The sequence below is a fragment of the Desarmillaria tabescens genome (genome assembly GCF_030435595.1).
Source record: "Desarmillaria tabescens strain CCBAS 213 chromosome Unknown EV420scaffold_41, whole genome shotgun sequence".
Lineage (NCBI taxonomy): Eukaryota > Fungi > Basidiomycota > Agaricomycetes > Agaricales > Physalacriaceae > Desarmillaria > Desarmillaria tabescens.
The window spans coordinates 303,499-329,795 of NW_026848340.1; the positions used below are offsets into that span (position 1 = coordinate 303,499).

The 26,297-nt window shown below is 48.7% G+C and overlaps 8 protein-coding genes across 8 annotated transcripts; 4 read left to right on the forward strand and 4 right to left on the reverse strand.

Annotated features, from left to right (window-relative positions):
* Positions 1-441: 441 nt before the first annotated feature.
* Positions 442-4,985, forward strand: EV420DRAFT_1566930 (OPT oligopeptide transporter). The gene is made up of 31 exons (XM_060474088.1): positions 442-844; positions 896-1,217; positions 1,338-1,460; positions 1,512-1,736; positions 1,861-1,914; positions 1,971-2,005; positions 2,059-2,096; positions 2,154-2,182; positions 2,234-2,278; positions 2,338-2,360; positions 2,416-2,447; positions 2,498-2,617; positions 2,671-2,694; positions 2,745-2,881; positions 2,940-3,015; positions 3,073-3,113; positions 3,170-3,233; positions 3,285-3,366; positions 3,418-3,504; positions 3,559-3,626; positions 3,674-3,749; positions 3,807-3,856; positions 3,911-3,912; positions 3,969-4,062; positions 4,171-4,236; positions 4,294-4,329; positions 4,386-4,417; positions 4,468-4,528; positions 4,580-4,604; positions 4,651-4,769; positions 4,821-4,985. Exons 1-31 carry the CDS (start codon positions 644-646, stop codon positions 4,834-4,836), a joined length of 2,403 nt encoding a protein of 800 aa, XP_060326575.1. The 5' UTR covers positions 442-643; the 3' UTR covers positions 4,837-4,985.
* Positions 4,986-5,110: 125 nt separating this feature from the next.
* Positions 5,111-6,468, reverse strand: EV420DRAFT_1566936 (uncharacterized protein). Its single transcript, XM_060474089.1, has 6 exons — positions 6,426-6,468; positions 6,180-6,347; positions 6,030-6,114; positions 5,848-5,982; positions 5,553-5,793; positions 5,111-5,504 (listed from the first exon to the last, which is right to left on the reverse strand). The coding sequence occupies exons 2-6, from the start codon at positions 6,193-6,195 to the stop codon at positions 5,397-5,399; spliced, it is 585 nt and encodes a 194-aa protein (XP_060326576.1). The 5' UTR covers positions 6,196-6,347; positions 6,426-6,468; the 3' UTR covers positions 5,111-5,396.
* Positions 6,333-7,011, forward strand: EV420DRAFT_844527 (anaphase-promoting complex subunit Apc11). The gene is made up of 3 exons (XM_060483691.1): positions 6,333-6,576; positions 6,631-6,732; positions 6,786-7,011. The coding sequence occupies exons 1-3, from the start codon at positions 6,414-6,416 to the stop codon at positions 6,821-6,823; spliced, it is 303 nt and encodes a 100-aa protein (XP_060326577.1). The 5' UTR covers positions 6,333-6,413; the 3' UTR covers positions 6,824-7,011.
* A 2,246-nt stretch (positions 7,012-9,257) lies between these two features.
* Positions 9,258-11,331, forward strand: EV420DRAFT_1275714 (PSP1 C-terminal conserved region-domain-containing protein; the record flags this gene model as incomplete). Its single annotated transcript, XM_060467920.1, has 3 exons — positions 9,258-10,975; positions 11,025-11,210; positions 11,265-11,331. 3 exons carry the CDS (start codon positions 9,258-9,260, stop codon positions 11,329-11,331), a joined length of 1,971 nt encoding a protein of 656 aa, XP_060326578.1.
* Positions 11,332-13,166: 1,835 nt separating this feature from the next.
* EV420DRAFT_1275698 (uncharacterized protein) lies at positions 13,167-14,506 on the reverse strand (the record flags this gene model as incomplete). The annotated part of the gene is made up of 3 exons (XM_060467919.1): positions 13,167-13,730; positions 13,785-14,209; positions 14,269-14,506. The coding sequence occupies 3 exons, from the start codon at positions 14,504-14,506 to the stop codon at positions 13,167-13,169; spliced, it is 1,227 nt and encodes a 408-aa protein (XP_060326579.1).
* A 3,647-nt stretch (positions 14,507-18,153) lies between these two features.
* On the reverse strand, positions 18,154-18,652 carry EV420DRAFT_1483483 (uncharacterized protein; the record flags this gene model as incomplete). Its single annotated transcript, XM_060469987.1, has 3 exons — positions 18,154-18,178; positions 18,228-18,348; positions 18,403-18,652. The coding sequence occupies 3 exons, from the start codon at positions 18,650-18,652 to the stop codon at positions 18,154-18,156; spliced, it is 396 nt and encodes a 131-aa protein (XP_060326580.1).
* A 3,020-nt stretch (positions 18,653-21,672) lies between these two features.
* EV420DRAFT_1647373 (uncharacterized protein) lies at positions 21,673-22,922 on the forward strand (the record flags this gene model as incomplete). Its single annotated transcript, XM_060478033.1, has 4 exons — positions 21,673-21,702; positions 21,750-22,128; positions 22,163-22,829; positions 22,886-22,922. 4 exons carry the CDS (start codon positions 21,673-21,675, stop codon positions 22,920-22,922), a joined length of 1,113 nt encoding a protein of 370 aa, XP_060326581.1.
* An 837-nt stretch (positions 22,923-23,759) lies between these two features.
* EV420DRAFT_844963 (Intradiol ring-cleavage dioxygenase) lies at positions 23,760-25,973 on the reverse strand. Its single transcript, XM_060483693.1, has 14 exons — positions 25,657-25,973; positions 25,493-25,595; positions 25,343-25,436; positions 25,075-25,290; positions 24,954-25,022; positions 24,848-24,897; positions 24,771-24,796; positions 24,670-24,713; positions 24,525-24,609; positions 24,418-24,467; positions 24,350-24,362; positions 24,228-24,293; positions 24,076-24,169; positions 23,760-24,026 (listed from the first exon to the last, which is right to left on the reverse strand). The coding sequence occupies exons 1-14, from the start codon at positions 25,812-25,814 to the stop codon at positions 23,787-23,789; spliced, it is 1,308 nt and encodes a 435-aa protein (XP_060326582.1). The 5' UTR covers positions 25,815-25,973; the 3' UTR covers positions 23,760-23,786.
* Between the last annotated feature and the right edge of the window lie 324 nt (positions 25,974-26,297).

Genomic DNA, 26,297 nt, shown 5'->3' on the forward strand with positions numbered 1-26,297 from the left:
GAACAGCTGCCAAGAATACCAGGAGATACCAGGAGCCTTTGATGCTGATTTTCGAGGTTGATTTGTTGTCAAGGGACGTTGCATATGGGCATGTATGTTTTCTTGCTTTATGCTAATTCTTCTTACATTCTGATGAGCTGTTCATTTAGCTTATAGAGGCAGTTTATCGACCTGAACACGGGAGAAAATGACTTCTCGACATCATTTTCCCATTCTGAAACCCAAATACGAAACGTTTGAACCTTATCTTTACCACTGATGTTCTCCTGTCGAGAATGTTATGATGGAAAGTCATAGCTCAAATTGTCGCGCAATGTGGTTTATTCCCGCAAACGCATGGTCACCTCGACCTCTCGTTTACACGTGATTCTTGATAGGCGAGCTCCCGCTCCCTTCCATCGATGTTTTAACTTTTCTTTCGCAACCTTTATTTATGTCTGCCAATTTTCTGCCAAGAAAATCACCGGAAACTGCGGCCCTTTTCCGGTCGACCTCCGTCCGGTGTGAACATCCAAGGCCGTGACTATGGTATACGAACATGTGCTATCCTTATCAACACTAATTCCGATACCGCACCCAAGCTAAAAATACGAAACATAAAATATCATCTTCCTGCGCGGAAACTCTTTCGAACCTTGTGATTATGGACGACCACCCAGTGCGAAGCCCCCACTATTCGCTCGCCAAACTTAATCGTTCAAGTTCGTACGCACCATCCACCATTCCCGATATTGAAAAAGATGCGGAGGAGAGATGTCAGCAAGAGACTATGACCGGTGAGTTCTATGAGAATGGTATCCCCCTTGCTCGTACTGAGGATGATGATGAAGCCGAATCGATTTCTGTAAGTTTGTCGTTGCACTGCTCCTACATACCGGCTAAACTAACGATATAGGCCATCACCGGTGCGCAGTTCGATGATCCCAACTTGGACCGGGACCAAATGTTGGCGTTTGACGACGAAAGCCCCTACCCAGAGGTGCGATCAGCTGTTGCCAATACCGACGATCCCGATATGCCTGTGGCGACTCTCCGAGCATGGATCATTGGTCTGATGTGGGCCATCCTCATACCCGGCGTCAACCAGTTCTTTTTCTTTCGCTATCCGAACATCGACGTCACGGGAATTATTGCACAACTTTTATCGTTCCCTATAGGTCAAGCTGCGGCTGCGTATGTTCCTCGGTGGAAGGTATTTGGAATATCATTAAATCCTTGTGAGTTTGGAATACCCCATACATACGCTTTTGCCTACCTCCATTTCAATTAGCACCATTTACGGTCAAGGAGCATGTTTTAATAACGGTACGTCGATCATTGATTGCTCGGTGGCTGAGCACTTTTAATGAATTCACGCTTCCTATCGCAGATCATGGCTTCGGTCGGTGCTGGATCAGCGTATGCCACTGACATCATTGCCGTTCAAAAAGTGTATTATAATCAGCAGTACAACTTCAGCTGTATATTCTCCTTGCTGCGAGCTCTTTTGGTTTTTGAACCGTGATTTACAGATCAATGGTTTATGGTCATGTCAACACAACTCATCGGATATGCCATTGGTGGAGTGGCGCGACGATTTCTGGTTTCTCCACCTTCGATGATATGGCCAGCCAACCTCGTCAACTGCGCGTTATTTAATACACTACACTCACAACAGTATGCCGGCATCGGGAATCGTGGAGGTATCAGTCGAGAGCGGTTCTTCGTTTATGCATTCTTAGCGTCTTTTGCATGGTGTGAGTACGTCTGTTATACAAAAGCATTTTAGCTGAAAGATTCTCGTCAGATTTCTTCCCCGGGTATCTTTGTGAGTAAAACGCGTTCAATAACAACTCCCGAGTGTTCCAAACTTTGTCATAGTCCAAGCGCTTTCCTACTTTTCTTGGATAACTTGGATCAGACCGAATGATGTTGGTAGGCAATTCACTAGGAGCCATCTTTTCGTCCCCCTTCTGATCGTATCCTTTCAGTCTTGGCTCAGCTGTTTGGCTACGTCCATGGCCTGGTGCGCTACACAATCACTCGCTGTCTAACCATTAAGTTCATGTTGATCAATAGGGAATGTCTGTAGTGACATTTGATTGGAGTCAAATTGCGTAGGTAGCCTTCTTGCATTATAGAAAACACCCGCTCATGAAGTATCACGACCGTAGATACATTGGGTCGCCCCTCGCTACACCCTGTGTGTTTGATCATGTGGCGTCAATCCCCCAGCACTGACTACACGGACCAGGGTGGGCTGAAGCTAACATATTCTCAGGTTTCGTTTTCTTTTTCTGTGAGTCATATTATAATATAGATCTTAACGAATCAATTTTGGCTGATTACCCTTCGCAGGGATTCTAACGCCCATCCTCTACGTATGTAATTGTTCCGTGGTCATTCATCCGCTCAAGGAGCTCATTACTGTCAAAGTTCACGAATACATGGCATGCCAAGTACATGCCGTAGGTCATCACTATTAACCACTCTCGTGTGCTCATTACTTCCCTCACAGGATTTCTTCACGATCCTCTTACGATAATCAGATGCGAGAGTACAATGTTACGCGAATCCTCAGTCAAGACTCGACATTCAACGCCGATGCCTATCACGAGTACAGTCCCCTTTTCATATCGTAAGATTAATCAGGTCCGACCAACCATTACCCCGTTGACGATTTTTCTATAGAACGACATTCGCAATTTCTTACGGGTACGCCGAGGTTTCTGCTTCAGGTGACGATGGACTGACTTTGTATTTAGCCTGTCGTTTGCCGCCATAACTGCTACGATAATGCACGCGATTCTATTTTTCCGAAAACAAATTTGGATACAGTCTCGCCGTGCCTTGCACGAGCAGCCTGATATCCATGCCCGTTTAATGTCAAAGTATAAACAAGGTAAGTTACAAGCCCGTATTTTTCCAATTTCAGCTCACGAGCCAGTCAATCTGGTCAGTACCGGACTGGTGGTACCTTGGTATTTTCCTTACGATGTTCACCCTCGGTGTAATCAGCATCGAAGTATGGCCCACGTATGTCTACTGCGCACTAAAATCTCTCGGCATTTCTAACCGACATTTACTTGACAGAGAAATGCCGGTCTGGGCGTTTCTTCTAGCGCTTGTTATCGGTCCGTTCATTTCCCCGTCGGTCCTGCTGACGACTCATCAACTCCATACCTTCCAGCTTTCACATATGTCATTCCTGTGGGCATGATACAGGCTATCACGAACCAACAAGTTGGACTGAAGTGAGCTGCCTTCTTCAATGAGGTCTTCTCAGTCTCATAGGCACCACTTAGTGTTATCACCGAGCTCGTCATCGGATATGCTCGTCCCGGCCGTCCCGTCGCTATGATGATGTTCAAGACGTGGGGTTACGTTGTATAGTGCTTTCACTCCCACATTGTCGCCATTGGCTGATCCGGTACCTAGACTATGTCTCAAGCGCTAACATTTACGTCCGACTTCAAGCTTGGACATTATATGAAAATCCCTCCGCGGTCAATGTTTTGGGCCCAGGTTGTTATTTCTTGCGATTCTTTTGATCGTATTCTCATGGGACATTCAACACAGGTCATAGCAACCACTGTCGCTGGTACTGTACAGCTGGGTGTCCAGTCGTGGATGTTCACGAACATAGAGTAAGGTGATTCTTCCCCGTTTGTGATTTTACTGATCCGCCTAGCAGGGGTATGTGCTCTTCTGACCAGAAAGACGGTTTCATATGTCCGGGTACGGAGGTATTTGGGACCGCAAGTATTATCGTAAGTTGTCATTTATCAAGAGCTCGCTGTCTAGATACTACTGGGTTAATATTTTAGTGGGGCGTCATCGGCCCGGGGTTGCAGTTCTCGAAAGGACAAACGTATTAGTATGTTGATCATACCGCTGATCGTCTTTTTTTACTAACGAAGTCGTCATATAGTCGTAAGATTTCGAAGAACACGCTGCTGATTTTTTTCTGATCTCTCCCACTCCTATAGCTTTGGTATACTTCTTCCTAATCGGGGCCATCGCTCCCTTGGTCGTGTTTTTCTTGAGCAGGCGATACCCGAATAGCTGGTTGCGATACGTCAAGTATGTCTCTCCGTCTAATCATTTAACGATTCCATTGACCTTGACTACAGCTTGTACGTCTTCATTATCAAAACCACGCTCTTCCACGATATCTGATAACCGTGAAAGTCCCATTATCTTCAATGGTACCGGATATATACCACCCGCGACCGCTATCAATTACGTTCCTTGGGCGTGAGTGATTCCAGTTCTGTCCCGTCTGATGGGCAATCCCATACCTTTTCGAAATAGCGCAGTGGGAATGCTGTTCCAATATTATATTCGAAGGTACGCACCTCTCGTTTCCGAGATAACTCCTTTCCTGCCAACACTCTGCATCTCAGACGATGCTTCTCCTGGTGGACGAAATACAATTGTGCGTCCCCTTAACGCCCTTCGGGCCAGTACTCATTCATTCAAACATAGATGTCTTATCTGCGGCCCTTGACGCAGGGACGACCGTTTCGATCCTCGTGATATTCTTTTGGTATGAATCGATTCCTATACTAGACTTGGGAAGTAACTGACGCGGAAATAGCCTGCAATATCCTAGGAACGGAACAGTGAGATTTCCGTTTAGCCTTGAGATCTTGTTCCTAACTGATGTAGATCGGCTTGGATACGGTACAATCATGGTGGGGAAATAGCGTCCCTTTCGAAGGCGCGGATTATGGTCCAGGTGGGGTCGGCACACCAGTCAAGGCGTTAGCACCGGGGGATACCTTCGGGTAAGGACTTGACCATATAGCCGTCATATACTAATATCTTTTTCGTGGTAGGCCGAGTGTGTGGTAAACTAACTCCAGCGTCTTTTAAAGAGGCGAGCGCTTTCTCTTGCAGGCTTGGCGATGTATGACGCGTTGTACATGTAAAATAGGTGTATCATCGTTACTTGTATATGAAAACTTTATTATGAATATCGGGTCTTCACCGGTTTATCCAAGTCAACACTCACCTGCTCGCGGTCTTCTCGGTCTTGACCCCAGCCTATTGGTACTTTCTCTTACTTCCTGTATTCTTCTTGTCGATAACCGAATACCATGGGACCTTGTAGAGCAATAAGACTCAACTCCAGTATATAAATGCCGTCGAAATTATATTCAGCGTTCGGGCATTCTCACTACAACTCGGGTTTGACTTCAGGTATTTACCGACTGTGCATTAACTCGACTACTTATATTCTTAACAGGTCCGGCCGACAGGAAGGATATAACTAGGCCTCCCAGTCCGTACACCGGACATCAGATCGAACGAAAGGCACTCTTTCTGACGCTGCCTTTTTCAAGTTGGCGACCTAAAGCAATCGTCGCCCACTATTTGCCGAATTTGATTCTACAGCTAATCCCCGGTCATCGTTAAGAAACGGTGCTTGTCATCTTTTCCATGAGCCTCTCGCGCAATTGAAAAAGTTTCATCTGCTCTGCACGGGCCTCACGGAGTTGCGTACGAGCAAGGTCCAGGTTCTGCAAACATCGGTAAGCGTCATCAAATATTGGGAAAGAGCAACGTACCGGCGACACGCCCTTGAACGCCTTGGTCTTGTTCCGCTTCACTTTAATTTGCTCCTGGCGCTGCTTGATACGGTCGGATTGGGCTACAAGGTCAGAGATTGTGACAGAGGGCTCTGAGATCGGGAGCGTGGTAAGTTCTTTGCGATATTCCTTTGCTTTACGTAGGAGTGCATCCCGTCTGCGGGTGGTCTCTTCCATTGACTCGCCGGACTGAATGTCCGATTGAAAATGTTCCGTCCACCTGTAAATTAAATATAGTGCAGGGTCGTTGCCATTTGAAATAGAATGGACCCACTTTCGTATCTGATGATGCTCGTGCTTGGCTGTGGCGAGATGAGCTGTGAGCTGCCTCTCGATAAACGCCAAGCGAATTAGTGTTTGCTTTAAGGAGAGCTGCTCCTCCGAAAGCTGGACGAGGGCGCGCGAATAGCTGGATATTGTGAGTATTTCGTATGCGGGGCACGTCAAAAAATTCACTTTGCAAAAGACATATCGTCGAGGCCCAGAATTTCTGCTACCGAGACTAGTGCCTCGAGTTTCTGTTCAAGTTCATCCGGTAGACCTGCAAAAGGGAAGGGTGTCAATGCTTTGTCAGTGCCTCCTAGAAGATTAGCACCATGCACTTACGCTGAAAGACCTCCATGTCCGCGAACACGATCTGTTCCGCTGATGTGAGAAGAAACAGAGCGAGAGACCGAAAAACGCCGACGGCAAGGTCACTCGACAAACGCGAAGAGTAACAATCACCAAGAACGCGACACGTACACAAGTACAAACAAACTCGGATCTCGTAAGCTTTGTTGATTTTCATTGTCCCGGTAACATTCGAATGGCTTCCATTCTTGTTCTCGAACCACCATCATGAAAGTCAACGTCAAATCCTGGCACGCCGTTGCTCAATGGCAATGGGACACCGGCAACGACCAAGACGACGACCCCGAGGGCGACGTATGCGGGATATGTAGGGTGCCCTACGAAGGCTGCTGTCCAGCTTGCAAGGTACCAGGAGATGACTGTCCACTTAGTATGTCCCCTTGCATCTTTTTTGCTTTCTCAACTGAGCATTTTCTCTCTCCAGTATGGGGTGAATGTAGCCATGTTTTCCACATGCACTGCCTCCTGAAGTGGATCTCAACGTCTTCGTCGAAGCAGCAATGCCCTATGGATCGACGGACATGGGGTATGTCGCCCTTTATCTGTCTTGTATCACTTTTTGCTCATGCCACGATGCAGTAACCGCTGAACGTAAAGTCGGTGCCTCAAAGACATGAAGACCCGCCACAAACCTTCGCATTCACTCACAGCCTGCCGTTGTATCCATATACACTGTATTCTATCGACGTTTTACCTCCCTCGCTTCATCTCAGCCATTTCTACCTACGCCTTTCGCGTATGTACTTAGATACCCCCCGCGGATTTTCAAGGGTTTTCAAAATCATTCCATCTCGGAGTTCTTGGTTTACCTTTGTTGTTTATTGACCTACACTTATACGGTAATGATACAATGTACTTCTATTCTTTACTCTTCGCCGTGCAGACGGAAGCAAAACGGAAGGGACGCTGGGTCTCGGGTGGCTATGATCAGGGTCGTTTCTATTTCAACTGTTTTGTTGATTTGGTTTCTAACTCTGGCAGGCATGATGGATGCCATCATTACGTCGTTTGTCGCGTATCCGAGCTCAGAATGGGAACTAGTACGCGCCGCTGTCGTCGTCTTGATGGAAATGTACTGATCCATTTTTTCCAGAATGTCCTACAAGACTTCCGGGCCCATCTTGTCTGACGGCCTGCGCTATGAGGGTTCTCTGCATGAGCGCGCAGCGTACGGATGCGTGAGCTACGTCATATATCAGACTCTGGCATGATTCACAGGCTTACTTTCAGAGCCGTGGCTACGACATGGGATTGTATATCATACCATGCGCAACGTATGATGGAGTCTTGCGAGTTCATGGCGAGAGTTGCGTTTACGCTATCATAGTAAGTTGCCTCAGTTTCATCCCATGCTCAAATTTCGGCCCTATGTGATGACTACCTTTCCGACAGGAAAATAGGATCATGATCACCGATCCCCGACCACGATTTGGCACTGCTTCAGTCATTCATTAGTGTACTGCACAATGCCGTTCCTGAGGAGATTTGAAACGTCTCTTCAATGCCTCGACATGCTTTTACTGTCCAGTGTGGGGCGTTTAGGTGCCAAACAGGGCGCGTCTCGTTTTCTACCTGTTGGACGGGGATGATAATGCCCCAAGGCACGACTATTAAACTGGCCAGCTCCGAGGTGCTCAAATTGTTCATATCAACAAGTGCCCGGGCCACCGCTCTTTTGCCGGATCCCAGCCGCTACTGTCTTCCGTAAATCATACAGTGTTTCTACCGCTCACAATTATCCCCCTTTGCCTCTATCAGATGAGATTTTACAAGGCCCTTCTACAGCCCGGTTAGCTTCACAACATTTTCCAAGATACCCAAGTTTGTAGGACTCGTCTCGAACCTTTGCTTTCAGCCCGTTTAATTCATCGCTGCGTGATGACCCTGATTGCTGCGGTGCTGCCTAGTTGCTTATCCAGCCACCGACCTCCTCCACTCACAGTCGTTGAGCAAAGAAATTTGGATCCTGCTATTTCTGTGGATACCTCACAACTTGTTGTCCTACACAGGAACAGGCCCGATACTAGTGAGCTAATGAGGATGAGGCCATTTCGGAGGCAAGCCCGCCTTAGATCGGAACTTCCGAAATAGTAGGGAACCTGCAATGTCCGCAGATCAGAGCGCGTCGACAGTGGCGCGATGGCTTGATTTAATGTCGCGTGAACTATTACTTTACACACGACCACGCGAAAAGAAGCATCCAGAATTATCGACTATTCATTGTCTTGACGTAGATTTCACCTTGTCGCCGCAGGCGGGAAACTGAGATGAGTGACCAAGGATGATCCGGAATGAAGCCGGTCCCGAGGACAGGTACTAGAGCAGGGCATTGTGGCACTGATTTTACGGCAAGCTTGTAGCTAGACAAAAGGGAAATCCAGATAACCACCAAGGACAGGAATGTTGACTCCCGTAAAATGTAACGGAAGGAGCAGTCAGTTGTGCCGGTCAGAGGGACATGCCTTTTAGGTCACATGCCCCTGTCAATGGGGTCAGCTGAGTCGAGGCTGGACTCAGACCCTTCTTCCATTACCACCACCAGCTTGCTGACGACTCTTAGATTCTTACGACTAGATTTCCCTACTTCCTATATTTTGTCAAGAAATAGAGCCGACAAGCATCCATTCATACAACGAAAAGGCGGAACTGCACGGGATACCCCATATTTCGCGGCTGCGTGCGTGTTTCACGAGTTTTTCTTGGTTTTTTTTTCGGACTAAAGGCGTTGTTTCTGCAGCAGCGAAAGAAAAAGAATTGAATATCTCTAGAGTACCGGATACTGTGTTGTGGTTGTCGCCGAGGACCTACCTGACTACATCCACGTTTCGTGCATTGGTATGTTTCTGGCCTTTTACATCATCTCGTGCGCTGAAAAGGCGCTTTTTCTCAGGCTCCAGTCACAGGATCGACTTTTGGAGAGAATATTTAGGTAGATCAGTGGTACTGGTTCGAGTTTTTCGTGCGTGGCATCATCGTTTTTTTTCTTGCTCTCCTATTGAAAACGGATCCAAATAGAAACTGGCGTACGAGCAACATAAACAGGGCACCTACATGGGACCGACGTCGAGGGAGGAAGAGGACAGGACCAATCGCTTCTTGGGTGCCAACGGTTCTGATGCTGGTTCTGGCTCTGTGCGAGAACGTGCAGCCAGTCAGCCGCCGCGTACATCAGGACAACAGCATTTCTTCTCGTCTCCGTCGCAGCCGCCATTTGTTCCGTCGAGCATTAACGTCGCCAGTTCTCCTTGGTCCAACCAGCGGCTATTGAGTCCGACCCGTCAGATGGCTACCCGGAGTTCGTCCTTCTCCAATACAAATCCTCAACAGAGCCAGTTCGGGACTACGATGAGGGAGAGAAGTTTTCCTTCGACTTTCGAGGACGACGAGTCGGAACTCGAGAGTTTTGACGAGCGGTATATCCCGACTTCGCTACCGAGGGGGAGGACCTACGCGCAGGACATATCTCGCAGTCGCTCTCAGTCGCTTGCGGCAGGAAGACCTACTCCGATAGGCAGCCCATATGTTGCCACTCCTAGCATGGCGAGCTGGAACGAGTCAATGCTGTCCAACCCGGTCAACATACCCGGTCGATACGGCGACATGAAACCACCAGGCTCTAGCCGGTATGGTTCAATGGGTAGATCCCCTATCGACATTAACGCTTCTTCTCCTTCTCGGTTTGTTAGATATGACATCTCAAATATGAGCCCGTTCGTCCGTGACGTGGGTCAGATTTTGTTGGATGACGGATCTGCGTTCAGAGAGTTATGGTCTGGAATGAACCCTCCCAGGGACGAGAATGGCGGCGGTGGCAGTGGGACGACCAGTCGAAGGCATAGCGTCAGCGTCGTACAGCCAAGGCGAGGGGCAATTGTTGGTTTCAACGCACCAGGCGTGGAAGATGTCGACGACCATCCACCCTTCTCTACGGCCACCAATTACGGCCACGGCGGACTCATGCTGTCTGATGAAGATCTCGCGGGCGACCTTGGAATGCTTAATCTTAATGATAATCAGTCCCCATCGCAGCCGACCAGCCAACCTTCTTCCCTTCCCATCTATGCGCCTTTGTCTCGCAGTCCTCCCTCCAATGACTTTGCGTATGCACCGATCAATTTGAGTAAGCGGTCGCCTAGTGATGCAAGCGAAGACCAATTGGAATCACATTATCGACAGCAACAGCAACAGCAACAGCAACAGCAGACGACTCAGCAGCAGCAACCTTCGCGGGAGCTTCACACGGCTAGATTCATTCCGGGGCAAGGGATCCAATACTATCCGCAAACGACCAGCTTCTCTTCTCCCACGCGTGCACGGGCCCCCTCCTACTCTAACGCTGCAACCTCGCCGACCTCGACTCGAGGGCCACCCCCGCAAAGTCAGCCTATTCACCACAGACTGCCTTCTTCGGAACATGAGCTCGGGAAGGGTCTACCTCTTCACTCTGTGCCGTCGTCGTGGCCCTTATTCATCGTGGAGTTCAAGGCAGGTCGAACAGACCTTTTCTACCTCACGGATCTGTCGCAAGAGATTCGCGTGGGTGATTTGGTGATGGTTGAGGCCGACAGGGGAAAGGATTTGGGAAAGGTGGTTAACGATAGTATCACCGTGGAGGAAGTAGAGGCATTCCAGAGAGATAGACAGGGCTGGGGCGAAGAGGATGGTCCTGTGAGTCCTGGAGGAAGCGGCGGTGGCAGTGGTGGTGGTTCGTCTAAGAAGGAGATCAACCCAAAAATGATATATGGGAAGGCGTCCACGCATGATGCTCAGTACGTTTGGTTCTCTTTTCCTCCGAATGACATCTGACAATCATCTTAGATTGTTAATGTCCAAGATGCAAGACGAGGCCAAGGCTCTGCAGTTGTGCCAGAGCAAGGTGCGCGCCAAGAAGCTGCCGATGGAGGTAGTCGACGCCGAGTACCAGTGGGACCGACGCAAATTGACGTTCTACTTTATTGCGGAAAAGAGGATTGATTTTAGGGAGCTCGTCAGGGAGCTGTTCCGGTGAGCCAGGATCGTCATTTTTTGTTGATTATCTTGCTCACGACCTTGTTTCAGGTTGTACAAAACGAGGATATGGATGGCTTCCCTCCAAGGCGGTGCCGGAGGTAGCTACGAACAATAACCATGCCCAGCTATATAAGTATACCATCATCACCGCCGACGTTTCTCGCACACTCAAAAGCCTTTCCTCCATCCCTTTTCTTTCTTAATATTCTTGATATATATATTTCTTCCGCATATCTGGATAGACCATGCATGCATACTATTCTATTCTTTCTTGTTTTGTACTTGTATATGTATAGTTCCTCTTCCTTCCGTCTCTCCTCTTTACTAACATGGACATCGTTATTGTCTGCTTTGAGACTCACGTGTACAGTAGTCCTTCAAGTTCCCGCGTCTTGATTTTCTCGCCTTTTCGCCTTTGTTTTGACTGGAGGGGGTCCGTTGCGATGTCGAGTAAAGTAGGATAAAACTACATTGTATTAGTAGTTGTTAGCTGTTGGCCAATAAAGCGCGAATCAGTAAACTCACCAGGAAACGCCGCTCCTTGGGATTCTCAACATATCTGAAAGAAAGGACGGCACGTCGGCAACTGACACGGCTGGACGGCATAATGTGCTTATGTGATGCGAGTATTTCTGGCGCCGGAAATCGGCATGACGTCGATCTTACCTTCGAGCGCGATCACCATAAGTACGCTATGAACCCAGCATCGACAAAGCCGGAAAACGTACCAACCCAGAGCGTGCCTAGTCGCCGTCTAAAGGGCTGCTCTTTGGCTTCTTTACATGCACGCAAATCCACACCAGGGTAAGCTTTTTATGTGATGATGGCTATAAGGAGTCTTACAACCCCTTTTCTAGCTACGAGTACATAGAACATCTGCTTTTACATGGGTATGTTCGCCTAGGTCCAGGATCATACTATCAATCTCATTATTCTCTGTAGTGATCATTCTTGGAAACTGTTGTTGCAGCGGCCCGAAGCGTTACCAGAAAGCTACAGTACCATGCCCATCATGCCCGTATATCTCATGAGACAAGTTTCGCAGAGATTCGGTCCCCTCTCCGACGGTCTTTTCAAGGCAGAGAAAAGAACTACAGAGCCTGTGCTATTTATTGTTCGCGTCGAGGATGACGATGAAGTAGGGAAGACCGCACAAAACCTCCTTGGGTCACTGGCCTCTCGACAAATGTTGGGATGATGTACGGACTTTGCTTCAGTGGTTAGTGCTTCCGACCTGTATAAAGCAATTGCTCTCGTAAAAAAGAATGGACTCGTATCATGGACTCAATCATGAACGGACTTAACAACCATGCTCTATTCCTTCATTTAGCGCAATCCAGGTGCTACGGCTATTCGAAAGCTGAGATCGTCCACCATCGTCTTTCTTCGAACGTTTCGGAGTACCGATGCAGACTGCAGCAGATTTTTGTCTGGGGCGATAACTAGCCTCGTACACGAGATATATTTTATGAATATCGTTTCGGTAACAGCCTCCCTTTTTCAGTCAAGCAACTGAATTAATGTTTTGAACAGGTGATCCTGCAGCGGTATCCGCTGAAGATATCTGCAATATAGGCCCTTTCCACGTTCCAAGGAGAGCGTAAGATCTCTTTAGATAGGAAGCTCGGACTTCACCCGGAGTCGCAATCGCTGAGACTTTAGATCTCGGGTGGCAACCCTGATACTGGAGAGTAACGTTGGCTATGTTGTACTTTCAGAAATTCGAGCCGTAGTGGTTAGCTAGGGGCTAATAAAGCGCGAATTAAACCGTTTCTTGTGGCCTTCATTGAAATCTTTGTTCTGCAGGGATCATGTGTATGGCCAACCGCCGCTTAACGTGTTGATATCGTAATGGAGACTATCATTGGTGATTTCTGGACAAAACACTATTACATGATTCCGTGGAATCTTTCCGATTCTACAAAAGTGACGAGATGCTGCGAGATACTATCATCCAGATGCTACAAACCTCTTCAAGTAAGTCTCCGGCAAGCAACTGGCAGTCGATACCCTCTCAAAAACTAGCAGTTCCTTATCCCTTCCTACTAAGCTCAACCGTCCTTCCGTCCCAGATTGGACAACCAAATCTTGGATATCACTTAAAGCCTGCCCCAGCGCTCCCAACCTCCGTTGAAGGCTGTCTTCGAGAGATGTCAGGCTTTCCATTGTCTTTCGCTGCACATCCGTAAAGCGTCCATTGTGGTGCAAACCAATGATAAGCTCCGGCGTCTGGGAGAAGTACAACTGTGGATACTTGTTCCTCAAGCGGATACCAGAGTCATTGCCCTTCCTTGTCGTCAGTTCAATGACAGATTCATTGGGTATGGGCTTTCCGGTGGAAATGACGGTCAAGGATGTTCTTTGATCTACGGTATGTGTCGACGTAGTGGACTTGGACAGGGCCATTGATGCAAGCTGGGCTGACAGGAAGTCGGTAGACGTCGAAGGAGCATCGTGAGGGACGTGACATGCGTCGACCTCGAAACGAACCACCATCGTGAGGCCACAAAGGTCCTAGGACGAACCATCAGATAACGAAAGGATGTTTGGTATGTGACTTGGGCTCACGTAAGTGATGACCCTGTGGTGTCCTCCTGAACTCCTTTCGCACCCGGGAGCAGCACTCGTCACTGCATCTTCGAAATTATATCCATATCCATCAAACACTTTCAGCCTCGACTGTGGCTCCCATCTATTACACAGCACCGTCTTCTTCCCCGCAAGCTGCAAGTCGATCCTGAAACTCTGCTTTTTCCCACTCACCCACTCCAAGAGCTTGCGCAACCCATTGCGGTCGGTGATGTAATCGACCGAGGGCCAGTCAATCGAAATTGGAGAGACGTCAGATCTCACCACCATTTTGTCTACAGCGACTAGGATGGGCAGAAGTGGTGTGCTGGGAAGGCGATAACCGTTTTGGTCGCAGAAATGATTTCCAGTATCATGACGAATAGTGAACGGGGTCGGTTTGTTTCGCCAAATTCGGGGCGATCCTGGGCAGGCGGGTCGTCAGGAGATACCCAGTGGGGTTGATGGCAGAATTTCTACTCACCAGGAACTAAGATCGTAGGGGAAGGGCTATCTACCCAGTTGTATGACCCGATGTACTTGGGATCTCTGATAGCGACGTTTGGTCCGTCAACAGGGGGCACCGTTAGAGTAGCGATGGGTTCAGCGTTTAGGCCGTTAGTGATTTCTCGTTTCTTCTTCTTGTGACTTTTCTTGGTCGTGGTGGAGCAACCACTAACATGGGCACGGGATGAGGACGGGTGTGCGTGGGGGTCATCCATAGAGTTCAGATCATCGATGGGTCGTTTATATCATCTGATGAAGCGAAGGCAACCCGTGAGAGTCCGTCGACTCTTCGAGCACATCCTAAGCGCCCATCATTCCTCATACCGAGTATGCAGCCATGGATATTCAATCCCCCGTCCGAGAATGTGACGGAACATGGTGCATATAAAGAATAAATATTGTCAGTTGTTGTGTAGCTCTGAAACAATACATAGCAGTGAGTACTACAGGTAACCGCGTACTAAAAACTCGCTCCTCACACTATGGTTGCCAGGAAAGAGGAATATCTCACACGGCTGGCCTTCCCTGAGAATGACGGAGCGCCCTAAGCACGAGAAATGTTGCTGCAAGGATCTGTGACTAAAATGTCCATTAAACTCTTACTTGGTAAGACTGAACTGGCTGGATCTGACCGTGAATTTACTGTGAATACTATCTGTAGAACAGGATAATCAGCATGAAAGAGAAGCAATCTTTAAGTCAGGCAAGTGACTGGCCTCGTAATGCTCAATGGATGATGGATACGATACCCATTTATTTGTTTTGTATTTTGATCTTAATACTAGGGCTACGAGCGAGTTGGCTGCAATCCAAACTGCTCGCGTACGACGCACAGTTAAAATTTTGCATTTATAGCCAAATGAACAAAGCATCGTCGCTATGCTCGTCTCTGCCTCCAGGCTTCTTGGTGACGCAGAACTCAGAGGCAAGGAGAGAGAGCTTGTAGACATAGGAGCTCGTGATGGCGGCCGAGAACAAGCAAGTGTGGGAAATGATCCATCGTCCCGCTTGAGCTCCTACTTCCAACTGCCCAACATGAACTAACTGTATCCTGCCGACCACTGCCTGTCGAAGAGTTGTCAGTATAAGGCCTCTGAAGGTGCGTGTTATACCCCTTTGCGACCATGACACGAGCTGAGACTGCACACCGCCTAGATCGATAAGAAACCGTCCAAAACTATTCTATATCAAGGTCGTCTTCGAGGTCATAGCACGCCTTCGAGGAACAAACGCGTCGGCGACGTGAACAGTCTACACTGTCTAGCGGAGCAACGCGATTTCATGCATGGTCCGTCACTTCTCTGTCAGTGCCCTTTACCGATAACCCGTATACTCTATAGATCCATGAAAGCTGCAAGGGACGATCTCGTCAAGATAAGGGTGCAAGTCGGCGAGCAAATCTCTCGAAGGCAGTCCACATCTAGCCGAATTTGAATTACCTCGTCCATTCACGAGGTCCTCACAAAACCTGCGTATATGCGCTATATCAGCGCTTCCAAAGATGCGATTGTGTCTCACGAAGACGCTTCTCCAATATAGGTGCACATATCTTGAGGGAAGGCGACACTAGAAGCCTCCATTCCGGATACAAATGTAGAACCACGTCGAGAGGATTAATGGTCACTATCTCAGCCGTGTATTCCATGGCCGATATACGCACTTCGGCAGCTTTCATCCGAGGTTTGTTCGTGTCTCTCGGTCCAATTTCTATGCACCTACGCTTCCTTTGATTAATCTCAGTCTCTTCTCGGCATTGATGATGTTCATCCGCAGACACCGGAAGAAACCACCCAGATCTCAGCTCGTACAGTGACAACCGAGCTCGAGCGTTGTTCACTCAGTAGCGGACCAAGAAAGCTTCCGGGTTCCACATCGTCAAGGCGTTACACGAGAGTATACAAAGCGGACCAAGAAAAAGTACCCGTCGGTCCAACAAGATGCCGACCAACGATAATCACCCTCGAATCTACGTTTGCTGCGCCGCAGACTAAGTACAGTAGATCCTCGTCTGGGGAGGCGGGGAGGGACCAATGCGCCTCGTACACGTGCCTGGATTGAGGATATCATTTGGCGGGCCACCTTTTCCAGTCAGCCAACTGAACTTGATAGTTTTTATTAAGCAGGTAGTCCTGCGGCGATGTTTGCTCAAGATCCCGGCAATTCAGGTTTGCTTCGTTCCCCATGGGCCGATTCCCTAGGGAAAGACCTGACACTGTAGATGGGGACAGAGTGGACTGTACGATTCGAGATTTTAGATCTCGGGCCTCAATGCCGACACGTAACGTTTGCTACGCTGTGCTTTCAGAAACTCTTTTGAAGCAGTAGCCGTTAGTCTAGAGCAGGCGGTCAATGCCCTATACATGTGCCTGTTTGCCTCGGCCCGGGCAGGCGCCATTCTTTCATTCGAAAATTGAACCACCGAGCTTGCCGCATAAACTCAGATGTGGACACCGGCACTGAATCTCATTTTGACCTTTCTGCCGAAACTATTGCCCTCCCTGTATGTCTTGCAGCGTGGGACGGCAAGGCCTGACTTTTGTTGCATCCCAGTGGTGCATGCTTTTCTGCATATTTTTAATATTATACACGCATGGTTAATCAAACTACACCCGTATTTTCGGGTGTGTTCCGTGAACTTGCTGCTGAACATATTTTATAGAAGCATCGCTTTCCTTGCGGTTAATGACGTCACGCGTCATTAGGGTACTTATCCCTGCGACGGTGACGCCGATTCAATTTGATTTTGACTTTTCACAATCCTCATCCGTGATTCTTCTTTCCGCCCTCTGGTCCCTACTACCTGGCTGGATTTCGGGCAATGCAATTTCCGTTCTTTTCTTTCATCTCAAAACGAGGTCGACATTAGTTATCCGCTGGTACGTACGTAAACACACAGTTGACGTGCTTCAAACGTTGACGTCTTCTATATAGGCACGAAATAAATGAAGTGAGGACGGCCCCGAACTCAAACGTCCGCTCAGCGGACATGTTCTTCGAAACGAGCAAGGACAAACCCGTTGCCTAGAGCATAGGCTGTGTGGGAATGAAGTTTTCCTCACGATCATATACTAATACTTGAACATACCCGGCTTATGGTTTCGCATGGTTTCGTTGGTTCTTGACAAGTCTAATTCCTGACTGGCTGCTTCCTTTGAGTTCAGAAGCATTACGGTTGCGACGCACGTTCCTAAAAGGCTATCCCGATATCGGTTTCGTGTTCTTTGAGATGGTGGAAAGAATGCGCTCCTCGGGCTTTGCAGATAAGGATTTCGGCATCGTCCGTTTTTCTTTTCTTTTGTTCCTTTTGGCTGTTCCAGATATCCACGAAGGATTCGCATGCACATGCTGCAGAAATACCGCCTACGCGCTCGAGCGTTGAGCGGTGGAAAGACCAATCGTAACGGTTCTCCCATGTTACAGGAGGCGAAATTCGCTCTTCGCTTCCTTGCATTGGCCTATAGGGGAGCTGTTGTTCTTCAATCTTTACGACACTGAGCACGCTCTCACGACTCCTTCCTTATCATGAGCGCGGAAATCGGGAATCTCATTGCTCCGACAGCTGTCATTTACTTCATTTCGTCCCGACGTCGCTTGCGGGATTAGGATGGGTATGCAGAAATACATGGTACATTGAATTTGCGTCTATCTATTGCAAGGGTATCCAGTTGACCAGTTGAAAACAATAGGCAGAACTAGAATGGAAGGACTGGCGACTCCGTTTAATGTTAATAATGAAGCAAGAAGAAAAAATAATAAGATAAATTTGTGTCTTGAAAGAATGTGGATGAACGTCTATTGGTGTCGCGTCCTGCAGAAGATGCCGATGATGAGTGACAGAGAACAGGAATGGAAGAGAAGATAGTCACTTTAATTTAGAAGTGAGAGTCCTGCAATGCCCGTCAGCGATAGAGGATAAGGCTAACGACTAGTACGCACTTTAGTATCACTAATGACAATTCCATGCTGAGGAATGTCCGCCTCCTCGACTTCTTGATATTGCGGGTATCTGCATTGGACACCTGTACCGTCTCTTGCGTACATGTCGCCTTTGGCTCATCTATATCATCATCGTGAGTCAGCGATAACGACTTGCAGCGAGCAACGAACACACCTGGGTCGTCCAAATTAATTACAGCCGATATCCTCAGTGGTGACCGCTTGGTCCCCCCATTACTACGATTCAGAGCAGCTAGGCTCCGTTGCCGCCTAACGGGGCTCCCATTGCGCCTACTTCTCCTCCGCTGGAGGTACCTCCGATCCTCGAACACATGCGGCGCGATTCCGCTGATGACTTCACGGGATGTAGGCTTGAAGTTGGCGATGGCAGCAGCAAGGGTAGCTTGGTCGTGGATATCAGCCATTGCAGAGTGAGGTAGTGGTGTGGTGTGGTGGTTAGTGGGAAGAGGGTGGGAGAAGTCAAACTCGATAAAGAATTCTCCTGGCTGCGGCATTGCTTCCAGCCGCTTATTAATAGCCTCACCATGCCTGGTGCCATCGAGGCACGTTCCCCGACATCAGCCCCGTTAGCTGCTTAAGAAAAGCGGTGCGCTATCGTCGCCGACGGTGAATAGCGGTGAACTGGAAAGAAAACCTCACGTGTTCGTATTTCTACTTTGCCTCCGTGTAATATGTAAAAGGAGAATTACCGGTTACCAAGTCAAATGTTTTTCCGTCATAGCTAGCCGAAGGCACTGCCTAAATCTGGTACTACGCGTCGGCTCTACAGGCAGCACTTTGTATTATGTATAGTCTGCACATCGAAGCCTGATGGTACATAGTCTGAAGTTGAGCGAGGAAGGAGCTGAGTTGAATTTTGATTAATTTCAAGATGTTTGTTCAGTGAACAAGTGTCAAGTGTAATCAACCTCGTCTAACCGCGTCGAGAACAGGATGTCGGTCCGACGCTGAACGTCGGGGGCGATAAGCAGGAAGAGCGGAGTCGTCTAACGGAAAAATCTGTGCCCACCGCTGGTAGCAATCTCTCCCGACACGCGCTATCCTCCAGGTATACATCAAAAATTCATTGAAACAGGCACTATTGCGTTGAAATCAAAGAAGTGAACATTCATATCCGACAAGGATGGAGCGCAGAGTAAAGGGAGAGAAGATGGAGTAAGGGGGATTATCAGGAATAAGTGACTCAGCCCGCGGAATGATTCGGAGTGGATCTCCTGCTAGGATTTTAGGTGAATCAGATTAAGAACGCGGTTACTGTCGGCTTGCTTTATTGTTAGTTCACGCTCTATGTGGAAATGAATACCACACAGTTAGCTATTTTGGGACAGCACCACAATCAAGTAGTTAGATACGAACTCCTCGTATCGAATCTGAGAACCATTGGTTTGATCCCGAACCATGGATTGGAATATTCGAAGCTTCGATCATAGATAGCCCCAACTTGCCAAGAGCCACCGTAATGCTACCCGGAGATATTGCAATTAAGGACGCGTGACGTCATATACTTCGAAATTGTGAAAGAAAGGGCCGTGTATATGCATCCTGAATGGCTATACCCGAAAACTCGCGGACAACAGTAGGCGCTTCCAATACCATAGCAACGGATACAAAGCGTGTAATTACACGCAGATCGGTCTGACGTCTGAGAAAGGGCGAAAGGTCACAGGAGGGCAGATACTGCAAACCCGGTCCCCGTCATGATGCAACGGCCTTGGCAGGCCATTATATCGGAATCTGAACGACGTAAAGAAAGATCATCGGGACAGGTAGATCCTACGAAGGTTGGGGAATCTAATCGAGACAGTGACCAGCCTGCGTGTCTGAACGGACATCGGGGTGCCAGCCAGCGAGACGAAGATGACTATCGTGTAGCAGTTGGGACCAGATTCGGAAGGGGAGGGCTAACCAACTCAGTTCCGTGTATGTCATTAAATATGACGGCTCCCTCTCCTTGTAATCCGTAATCCCGATGTCAAAGCTCGGACCGAAGGTAATGGGCATGGGGCAATCGGTGCCTTACAACCTCGTCCGCTTCGGATATAATCCCGGATAGCCATTTGTTCAGTGATCAGCCAGGCGAATCAGGGGCATTATCCGTAAATACAGGTAGGTCTCGCCCCTGGAAAACGTGGTATGGGGGATGGTGACTTGCGTTTCGCATCAAGCCTGCCAATTACACCAAGGAAATATTCCGGAATCTCGACTCTCCGATTGTGGTGGGTGGCCCTCCTAACGACGAGTGTGAGGATAAAGCACTTCAACGGAGAATGACAGTAGCAGACACTTGCCTGAAAGGTTGCTTGTAGATTGCCCATTAAGGACTTCTTGCAACCAGTCGAAAGGAGGGAAAGGGAACGACCGACGACAATGAACAAGGAGCTCGTGGGTTGTAGGCATATCGGATATCAGACGTGGCCAGCGTTGAGTCAAGAGGAGGGTTCGGGTAGATTCCGGAATTTAACTCCAAGACTGAAGACTTCTTGGAAGTTGTGAATTTGCCAAGAGGACCCCAAGGAGCTCGTCTTGGAGAATCCGGACTTTGTTTCGCACTTCAAGGTGCGTATATGCATCCAGTGGTATTATCCCAGGCGTTTTCGATTCAAAACCGGCTGATTATGGTACTTTTGACTTTGAAGGCAAGGGTCTGAGAAAGTTGTTCCTTTAAATCTCGTGCGAGCCTATCAGGAGTCTGTAAAGTACGTTGGCTACAGCGATACCGCCATGAAGCAAAGGAGACACGCACTGGATGGCAATTATCCATTTTCTGAATCGTCTTATGGTACTTTGGGAGAGTAGACCGCTGAATGCGCGACCGTTTCTTCTCCACAGCCGATCCAGCATCTTGACAAAGTATTCGACAATGTTCTTGAGTTGATCACAGGCCTTCAATAGAATCTAGGCAATACAAGTGATATTAGGCCATGCTACTTCGTCAATGCAGAAAAGGCGTACCTGCGGGATTTCCAAAACTATGAAGAATTGCAACCCGCCTTCGAGATTGCCCTTCGAAAGCCGTAATACTGGAAACGCCCGTATGTTTGAGTAGTCTTCATACCGGTATCTGGGAGACTCGTAAGTTGGAGGATGCTGCAACAGCGAGAACAGAAGCCGACAGCCACATGGATGTACTGGGATCAAGAGAGGCGGCAGAGAATTTCCCACGCCATTTTGCTCTCAACCGCCACGACTATCGGCTCTCTGTGACTCCTATCTTCTTCTACCTCTGCATCCGACACAACTTCGAGCTTAGGAAGAAAGACGGCAGCAGTTACAGATACTTCATGTGCCATAGTGCGAATATTTTTGTTTTATGCGCAACTGTATATTATGGTCACGCTACAAAACGCTGCCAGGAAATTCACCAAGGTGGCTCTTGTTGTCTAGGCTGGATATTTGGTTCTAATATCTTCACAGTGGTGTGAGAATGTCCAGTACAAAAATTGTGGCTCCCAAGGTCGGTCCTGACATATCGCGAAAGATATATCACTGAAAAAAGGACAGTGTCATGATCAAATCAACCTAGGGGGATGGGTTTATAATGCACCTCGGAAGTTCCTGCGAAAAATTATGCACGGTTTGGACCCAGATCCATTGCTGACGATGCACCCTCCTGCCGCTACCGAGGATGGGCAGAGAGTTGAGATAACCGGTACTCGGTACCTCGGCTCTTACAGCTGGTTGAAAGCTCGAAAACCTATAATTCTCGTCCCCGGTGCTCCCCGTATCTGGACCCACCGACAGACACCTTTCACCTTGCCCCCAGACTTTGGTTACCAAGCCTGCGACTTCAACGCTCACCGGCTTCCCCCTTACCCTCTCCTACCCATCTTCATCGCCATCGACACCTTTGATTGGGCTTCTGCAGACGTCGTCGCAGATTGTCACAACCTCCTACGCCTTATCGCCTTCGCTAGCTGGCCAGCGACGTGACTTTCGCATGGACCTGCAGCTCGCTGGGTCAAAAACCGTTTTGTGTACTCGGTGGGAGCCCAAGGTCCTCATGAATGCCAACCCGGGTGGATACGGCCGGAACTTTGAGCGCATGCACACGCGCCCCGCGCCTGGGTGTGAGAATACCACGTCGCATCATCGGGTGATCACGTATGACCTGGCGGGGATGAAGATGGTCGTAAGAGCCGAGGTGGACGCGTGTTTACCTGATCTCGATGGCAAGGCTGCCTATGCACAGGAAATCCCGCAGTCGGCGTTAGTGGAGTTGACGACCAAACACGAGTCCAGAGATTCGAGGTGGTCTCACAAGCATATGCAGATGTGCATCTCGCAGACACCCAATTTGATATATGGCATCCATCGGAATGGGGTGTTCAACAAAGTGGTGAAGAAGGGAAACCCGGTCGATGTACATGGCCATATGGAGTTTAAGCTTCGGCTGCTCAGACGAGCGTTGGAGAACATCCAACAATTGGTGGTCGCCTCGGGATTACGAGGCAGGCTGACGCTCATTTATGAGGACAAGGTGTTAAAGGTTTATCAGAGGAACTTGGAGAACAGTCTGTTGCCTGAAGAGTATCTCGAGATGTTTCAGCCGAAAACCTCGATTTTCGTCGACTTGTTGGACAGGTAAGGTTCTTGCATTTCCTTATCAATTCGGTTCTAACCATACAACTATACTGCAGTTCTCAGGCACTTTCGCAGGTTGAAGCTACTACATGAAGGAGTACCTCCCGCCTCTTTCTATCATAGCCGATGAATTGGCAAATCAAACTCCATTGTACAAGTCTTCCTTTCATTTCAGTGCTGGCTTCATCGCCCTGCTAGCCCACCACAGCCCACTTTGGAGGATGGTGCTGATACGCATTTTCTCGCCCACTCTTTCTCCTGCAGAAGTTTCCGCTCATGGCGCACTCTTAATCGCTGCAGCTGGATCGCTCCACGGGGCTTCCCACCGGAGACAGACCTCTAGTCCTTTCTTCGCTATCCGTGTAGTTAGCGCGAGCTTTCAGGGAGTAGATGTTCCTTTGACGAGCCAGTTGACTCCATATCTTTCCCCCTCAACGACTGCGCTACTTTTTACATCTCGACTTCGTCTTACCAACCTTCTCAACCCCTCTGACGTACACTATTGAGTATGACGATCGATAGCCCAGGGTGAATCCGTGTACTGGTGCCGGCCGGAGATCCTCTTCCACACTTCTTAGCGCCAGAATTGGTGCCGGACCTTGGACAGACGGATCATCGTAGGATGAGAAGTTGTCCACGCCGTATCTGACAACATCGGGGCAGAGATCATGCTCGGGGGAAGCGGGTCCTGCTCTATGCTGTTTAACGGTCTTGGATGGCACCCTTGGTTAACACCGTTTTCAACTTAACCAGAGTGCCGGAATGCGATGGTGGAACCATGGTGATCTTGCGACACATGCTCGATTGTTGATACCTGGGATACGAACTCGAAAGGACAATCGGCGGGGTCTGTTTCCACGGAAGATGATAAAACAAAATGACATTTTATTGAATAACTTTTGATTTTCGAACATTACTGTTTCAAGAGAGCAAGACGGCAGCATTCTATTCCCTTCTTCAGACCGTTAGACCTTCAGCAGCATCGACAGCGCTGGCGGACGCTTCGGCACCCTCAGCTAAAGACACAGTGGGGATGACACCAACGGGGTTGGAGTTGCTGGTGTCGAAAATGGCAGTGGTGTCGACGCCGACGGTGATGTATCCAACGAGACCGTCCTCGAGACTGTCTCCGAGAAGTTCGGTGGATACGAAGGCGCTGTATCCGTCGCTGTTGGCTCCGCCGATGATGGTGTCCGCCTAGATGGGGATCAGTACTGGAGAAGATAAGGGAGAGGAAACAACAGACATCATTGGTGACACGATCGAGGGTGCTCAAGTGAGCAGTGTAAGCCCCGATTTCATACACTTGGTTAATGAGTGACTCTTCGAAGAACAATTGGCTAATTGGAGATACAATGTAAGAAAGATGGTAGTTGTTAAAGGGCTCGTAGTACTCACCCGACATGCTGGATGCTGGAGGTCGCGAGAGTGTTGGTGCCGTCCTCAGAAATGGAGCCATTGACACTAAATGGATGATATGATGAATCGAGGATACCCAATACAAATAGAAAAAGACGAACTGTACAGCAATATCTAAGTAACAGTTGTCAGAATATATTGAAACCGCAAGAAAAGAGGTTGAGCTTACGGATGTGGGTCGTACGCGAAGCATAATATCCCGGGAAGATGGTGAGGAATCTGATGGTCACAATAAATGACTGGCGAATGGGAGAGAAATATCAGTGGAAATCATACTCGGCGATACCATTCTCATCGGTCGCAGTAAATCCACGGAGGAAGGTGGTGTCGTCAGTGGTTCCGTCTGCGCGGAGTGTGACGCCTAATGAATGCACGGGAAGTTAGCGTTACTTAGTAGAGATTGCGGGAGGGTCAAAAGTACCGTCGAAGGGCTCGACAGTATCCGGGTTAATTCCGGTGTATCCACTAAAGCATTTCAATTTAAAAGGTTCAGGGACCACGAAAAGAAATAGATATGATTACCTGTAAATGCCAGCTGCGTTGCAGTGCTAGTGAAGGAAAGGTAAACAAGGGTGGGGAAAGTCAATGAGCGACCTTACCCAGAAGTCAATGTAGGCGTCCTCGATTGGCTCGCAGGTATCGACGTCAACTATAAACATGACTGTTAGAAAAATGCGCGAGTTCAATGCCATGAGTAAAACACACTCAATCCGATGTCCAGGTACAAATCGATACCATCGGCACCCTCGCGAATGTCACGACGGTACAGCTCCCCTGAAAGAGTTCAGCGGCGACACTCTTTGCTGTGAATGCAAAAACCACGGACCGTCAACAAAGTAGGGTCCAAAGATCGTGTCTGGGGACAGAATGCAAGTGTCGTTTTGAATGGTAGGGTACTTAGCCCTCTCTTCCAGACCACGCGCAGCGAGTTTAGTGGTATCCTCGCTGAGGCGGTGGCGGAGACTTCGACGACGGGCATCCGCGAGGCCGCTCGCGCGCTTGGAGATGGAGTCGGCGCAATTGCCTACCCCCCTACGTCGGACTGGCCCTAAGATCAGGATCATGGCTTGGAGGATAAATACGCGTCAAAATACCTGCGGGTACTGTGGACGACGCCTTGTGTGGGTGCGCCGAAGTCGACGAAAGGAGGGAGAGTGCGAGAGTGGCGAGAGCGAAAACTGAACGCATCTTTAGACAAGAGAAGGAGGGTGAGATGCAATTTTTGGTGAATTACAGCGACTCACCATGTCGCTTTTAAACAAAGAGTCGCGCCGCCACTGCGGGGATTGCTTTGATTTGCCTCCGAACTGCGCTTTGAACCACATGATGAAGTCGGGAAGAAGACCGCTAATGTGTGTTTTCTCATTGGTCGTCTTAACGAGGGGAGGAAAAGAACATTCTGTTCTACCTTGTTGCGTATGCCAAGAGCGCGATCAATCGCTGATCATCGTCATTTGCGTTGCTGGAAAGATGGTAAAAGCCGAGATTGAAACGCGGTGTCGTTGCGACCCCCAGATAAATGACACGAATCCAGCCAACGCTGATGGGACTGGCTACAAAAATCATGAGAAATCACAATGAGAGCTGCGCAGGATTTTCTGGCGGTTGTCTGGGCTTGCCTCGCCCATGAATTCAGCTCAACCGCCTAGCCGACACGTCGGTATCGAAGACAACATCCCATGACCTGAATAATAGATATTGCTAGCGATTTCCTGAGCCTGTTACCGTCGACCGAGAAGCTGAGGCATATAGTAAGAGTGAACAGGTTACAGATGTCTCTCCTACGGGACTTTGAACTTGTCAGTCAATTATCTTTGAATTTCTCGACGGAGATATAATCTTGCCTGTCGTTTTTGGTAGAAGAAACGGGCATAAAAACACCGAACGGTGGCCGATGAAACAGTTGCGTGACCGCACTGTCGCAACATCGTGAGCTTCTAGGCGGAACAAATCTCATCCACCGTAGGGGAAAATGGCTCACTTCCGAGGCTGTAGAATTCCATGGATGATAGTCGGGGGGGATAAAGCTGTGCGAAGGATGCACCTGAG

Bases quoted from the DNA above. Each gene is read 5' to 3' on its own strand.
- EV420DRAFT_1566930 (XM_060474088.1), top strand. From the start codon at position 644: ATGGACGACCACCCAGTGCGAAGCCCCCACTATTCGCTCGCCAAACTT. The intron at 1,461-1,511 runs GTATATTCTCCT...CGTGATTTACAG, and splicing joins TCAGCAGTACAACTTCAGCT to ATCAATGGTTTATGGTCATG. The intron at 1,915-1,970 runs GTAGGCAATTCA...GTATCCTTTCAG, and splicing joins GATCAGACCGAATGATGTTG to TCTTGGCTCAGCTGTTTGGC.
- EV420DRAFT_1566936 (XM_060474089.1), bottom strand. The intron at 5,983-6,029 runs GTGAATTTTTTG...CACAATATCCAG, and splicing joins GACGATATGTCTTTTGCAAA to CTATTCGCGCGCCCTCGTCC. The intron at 5,505-5,552 runs GTACGTTGCTCT...CGATGTTTGCAG, and splicing joins CGTTCAAGGGCGTGTCGCCG to AACCTGGACCTTGCTCGTAC.
- EV420DRAFT_844527 (XM_060483691.1), top strand. From the start codon at position 6,414: ATGAAAGTCAACGTCAAATCCTGGCACGCCGTTGCTCAATGGCAATGG. The intron at 6,577-6,630 runs GTATGTCCCCTT...TTCTCTCTCCAG, and splicing joins AGGAGATGACTGTCCACTTA to TATGGGGTGAATGTAGCCAT. The intron at 6,733-6,785 runs GTATGTCGCCCT...GCCACGATGCAG, and splicing joins TATGGATCGACGGACATGGG to TAACCGCTGAACGTAAAGTC.
- EV420DRAFT_844963 (XM_060483693.1), bottom strand. From the start codon at position 25,814: ATGATTTTTGTAGCCAGTCCCATCAGCGTTGGCTGGATTCGTGTCATT. The intron at 25,291-25,342 runs GTATTTTGACGC...TCTTAGGGCCAG, and splicing joins GTCGTCCACAGTACCCGCAG to TCCGACGTAGGGGGGTAGGC. The intron at 25,023-25,074 runs GTCCGTGGTTTT...GAACTCTTTCAG, and splicing joins TGGACCCTACTTTGTTGACG to GGGAGCTGTACCGTCGTGAC.